This window comes from Antrostomus carolinensis, unplaced genomic scaffold, assembly GCF_000700745.2.
Source record: "Antrostomus carolinensis isolate BGI_N321 unplaced genomic scaffold, ASM70074v2 scaffold36201, whole genome shotgun sequence".
Taxonomy (NCBI): domain Eukaryota; kingdom Metazoa; phylum Chordata; class Aves; order Caprimulgiformes; family Caprimulgidae; genus Antrostomus; species Antrostomus carolinensis.
Genome location: NW_010296894.1, coordinates 17,614 through 22,359, shown reverse-complemented (window position 1 = coordinate 22,359; position 4,746 = coordinate 17,614). Strand labels below are relative to the sequence as shown.

General features: G+C 38.1%; 1 protein-coding gene across 1 annotated transcript in view; it reads right to left on the bottom strand.

Moving 5' to 3' along the window:
• Window positions 1–224: 224 nt before the first annotated feature.
• Window positions 225–4,746, bottom strand: part of LOC104533066 (uncharacterized) — a 17,877-nt gene continuing 13,355 nt past the window's right edge. The window contains exons 6-8 of the mRNA XM_010178429.2: window positions 3,196–3,302; window positions 1,759–1,849; window positions 225–424 (exon numbers count right to left, since the gene is read on the bottom strand). Coding sequence (XP_010176731.2) covers window positions 308–424; window positions 1,759–1,849; window positions 3,196–3,302 — 315 coding nt within the window. The 3' untranslated portion in view covers window positions 225–307. The remainder of the gene's footprint in view (window positions 425–1,758; window positions 1,850–3,195; window positions 3,303–4,746) is intronic.

Here is a 4,746-nt window from a genome sequence, read left to right as displayed (position 1 = left end):
TAACAGTGCACAATGCTAGTGAACAAAGAATCTTTTCGTACCAGTATACAGCCACTCTTCCCAACATTTCTGCAAAAATTAAACCATAAGGATATCTTCTAGTTAAAAGCCAATATACTCTGTTGAGATAAAATGCCTCCATAAGAAAACCTGTTTCAAAAGACTCTTTCTCATTACAAACCACAGATATGACTCAAATTAATCACAGTAAGAATTTTGATCTGATTTAATTACACAAATCAATCCAAATTTATTTTAGACCCAAAATATATGGTATTACAAGGATACTAGCAAATTTTTCCAGGTCCTAGAGAATCCTGTATAAATGTATTTGTTCAAGTGCTTCTCTGTCAACATCCTTTTCCATATACACATCATAGTTTATCTGCATCTCTTCGACCCACTGGCTGAGCTGTATATTTGTCTGAAACAATGAAAACAGAACCTTAAATTAACACAATGTGAGAAACATAGCAGGAGTTTCAAGGTCAGTACAACATTAAGAAGGCAAGACATAGTAAGAGAGAGTACTCATTCCAAATCATACAACAATGATAAATTAATTGCTGGAAAAGCCATTTAACTTAAATAGGAGAGAATAAAGATAATTTTTTAAAATTACCTCAGTCAATAGTCTAGATATTTTGCTGGCACGTTACAAATCCTTCTCTATACGCATTTGTATAAGCCTCAAGCAGCCTGACCAGAGGGCAACACTGACAGAAGTGTTGAGAGAGCAGCTAACTGTACCATGGAAGAATCACAGGTACTTTCTTGTTTTACAGCCAGGGAGTATTGTATTAAGGCTACAATGGGCTTCTCGGATGCTGTGTAACTACTGCCTGCTCCAAGAAAGGGTCAAATGACACCAATGCTGTTCCTGGGGCTGAGGATCTATTTCAACCATCAGCATACAGGCAACAAGCGGTTCAATTTCTCTAAAGCTGGCTACTGTGGCAAGCAAACCACTTTATAAATAACCTTCTCATGTATGATCAGCATTTTGTTTCCTAACTAAAGCCAGCCCACATAATTTGTCTAGGCATCACACACAACTGTCATCTACCGATGGCAGAACAGACACAGAGCAGAGGATGGTCCATCGGAAGCGGTTACTACCCAGGGAACAGCAGCAGCACAGGGCGTTCAGCCTCTTTGAAAGTTGCACTGTCGTCATGTTTGCTTCCAACTGCAATTTAAAACTATGTCACTGATCCAAGGTGCCTGATGGTAATTACCTGGCTAGTTGGGAGACCACATCTCTCCCTAATCTGTACTTCTAACAGCTCATACTGGCGTATTGTGAGTCATTTTCTATGCTGACAGCAGGTCAGAAGACAGAGTATCCTCAAGGATGGTCCTTCTTTAATATACCCCTTTCTCCCACGGGCTTAGCAAAACAGTTTGTCACGTTTCAAGGCAATGTGCAAATGTAGAGCTAAACAGAGAAAACATTTCAAGCTTTTGCCTCTAGAAGTTTGCAAAGACACCTGTACTTCTGAGGTTCTACCCCTGTACCCGGAAGAAGTCTGATGGAAGTGGATATGATTATCACAAAGCTTACATCATAATATGGCTTTGATAACATTTTGTGGGGTTTTTTTTTAACATAATCATACACATAATAATACAATGACCCATGCAGCCTATTGATATAGGCTGGGATTTCCATTTTAGAGGTGGAGACATTCAAAGTACAAGAAAATGTGTTGATGGTCAACACCAATGTGTTGGCTAAAACCGGCTGAGGGAACTTACCTGGAGCTTTGAGAGTGATTCTTTAAGGCTTGGAACTGTCACTAATAAGGACCCTCTTTTCCTTACATTACAAGCAATGAATTCCCAAGCTCTGAAACATATTTAAAAGTAGGTTACCAATTTTTAGGAAAAAACCCACATTTGATATAAAATGAATCTAACACTTTTACAGTTTAGTGGCCAGAGGTAGACTAAGTTTAGAGACTTGCTATACATGCTTATCACTCACTATTAATATCTAAGCCAATATCTTTGTATGAACAAAATCACGCTTCATATTAAAAACAGGGAATATATGGTCTTACAGTGTTGGATTTTGTAACTTTTTAACTCTGATACATACATGCATGTCCTTCTGTACTGTCAACACCTTCACTTTGGACTAGGATTAAACATTGACATTTGGATTCTTGAAACTTTTGGATTTGAAGAAAATGCAGTCTCTAAGCACACAGTTTTATTAAGCTTAACAACAAGCTGTTCTTTACATATATACTTTGCAGTCATGACAAAATATTTCTCTTAAGACATTAGCAATGAGTGTTTAGCTGTAGCCCCCAGAATTCCTTTTTTCTGATTTTGCAAGTCAGATAATTTCTCGCAACACAGCAATTCAGAATAAAAATAATTTAATTGCCAGCATTCTTCAAATGTCCTTTGTCTTCATGGTACTAATGCAATGTTAAACCACTACCCTTGAGTTCTTGAAGAATCAAATGAATTCTCAGTCAAGAGCCTGGAAACAAATCTCCTGGCCACCTGAAACACCCACGACCCTTCACCCATCCACTCTGTGCCTCCCTGGTTGACATTACCGCCTGGTATCAAGGGCAGTAGGACTTAGCTGAAACTACTAGTGAATGTCAGACTGTTGGCTGGGATGGTGGAGACAGAGGCACCCTTTCTTTCTGACTGCCCATTCTAAAGGCACAGGAACTTTGGATGGTAAGGTTATTTACATTTTAAACTGATACTGCTGGAGTAGCAAAAGCTCATCTGTGAGTGTCTTGTACCTGAAATGAAAGGACCTTAGCCACGCGTTTGTTTGCTACCACATCCGTATGAAGATGTATCAGAAATATCATTAACAACCATGTTTTGCAGTGCATCTATTAAAGCTCTGAAGATTAAGCTTTATGCTGATATACTAATTTCAGATCCTTTAACAGCAAGATAGTATTTTTACAGATCAGTGCAAGGATTCAGGGCAAGGTTTGGGTAAACAAAACAGCAGTGTTTAGTGGGTTTAACAACAAACAACTACCATAACACCTTAGCAGTTAAGTATAACAATTAAGTGAAGGGAGTTTAAAACAATTTCCTTATGTAATTTATGTATGTGACTTCAAAAAGCACAACCTTAAGGTTTTCCATAACTCTGAAAGTTACACACACATTGCCAAAGAAATAGATTACTTGTTTGGACACATAGCTTACCTGGCCTGTTCCTGTCTGTCAAGAAAATATTCAAAGACATTATTCATTACAACAACATCAGCCTTCTGAAGAAGTGAAGCCTGAGTACAGATGTCTGCATGAACCACCTGAAGGAGAAAAATTTCACAAGGCATAAATTAATTTAAGAGACAAATACAGCCTTCAAGTAGCCATGGAGCCTGTCAACCTAATACAGCACCTGCTACCAACATTTTGAACCAGTCACAAAAATGGTATTTCACTAGTTTCATAGCAGATAAAATAAGCTTTAAGAAATTAAAAATTAAAAATCGTATTTATCTCCTCTAATTAAAATACTTGATTAATTAAGTGAAATAAACTACATCTGACTTTTGGTCTAGAACACTGTGTGCCATAAAAGAGGAGATGATTTATGTGATGACTGTTACATTTCACTTTTTATCACAAATGCTCACTGGTTTCAGGAAAGGAGCTAAGCTAGCTGAAGTTTTGTTGAGGATATTAAAGGCATTTCACAGGCTCAGTGGGCTACAAAAGCATTAGAGCTAGAAAAGACACCACAGACCCAGGTCTGACAGCTGAATTCTCACAACATTATTGGCACCGGGACTGCTGGAAAGGCAGGATGCTCAGCGGCACTGGAGGACAGCAAGTGCTTCACCTAACTAAACAACTGTCCAGTCAGCAGAGGAGCTGGTTTGATTTCATCTGCCTTCATCTACCAAAAAGGATATTAGCACATCATGTCATTTTCAAACAGGTGAGATTATAGTGACAGGAGAATATGGATGCTCATTAACACTTTGACAAGATGTGTTTGATTTCCTCTTAAACACAGAGAAATACATCACATCCTAAATCTGAAGAGCAACATAAATTGGAACATCTTTTGAAGGGATAAGGGAAAGAAAGCCAATCTGAATATTACTTATATTCCACAAATTTTTGTGGAAGTGCATGCCTACATGTTGAAAATGGACAGAAAATCTGAAGAACTTATTTTCTTTCCTGTGTGACCTATTACTACGTTGTGTTGGGAATATACTAATCTGATGGATTCAATACTTCACATTTTGTCAAATCCTTCCAATATTGGACAGATGTAAAAAGGATTCTTAATTCTAACAGGAAAGCTGAATGTTAGTATAGAAGATTAAAAACACTTATCTGTTGAAAAACATTTTGCCCACTTAAGAATGCATCAGTACTTGCTGGGAGTGTAAATTATGTATTCCTCCTCGTAACGAACAGGTAAAGCATGCTCTTCTGACTGACAGAGGAAACAGACACTACCACACCTGCAACTTGTAAGGGTTCAAGTGCAGAAAAGATGACAAGTTGACACAGTTTATGACGCCTGCTCATGCTACTGGAATGCACTACAGCAACTGCAATTATAGCCAAATATTTCAGTATCAGTAACAACAAAAACAAAACTCTACTGTTCATAAAAAATTATGCACAGAATCACAGAATGGTTTGGGTTGGAAGGGACCTTAAAGATCATCCAGTTGCAATCCCCTTGCCATGAGCAGGGACACCTTCCACTAGACCAGGTTGCTCAAAGCC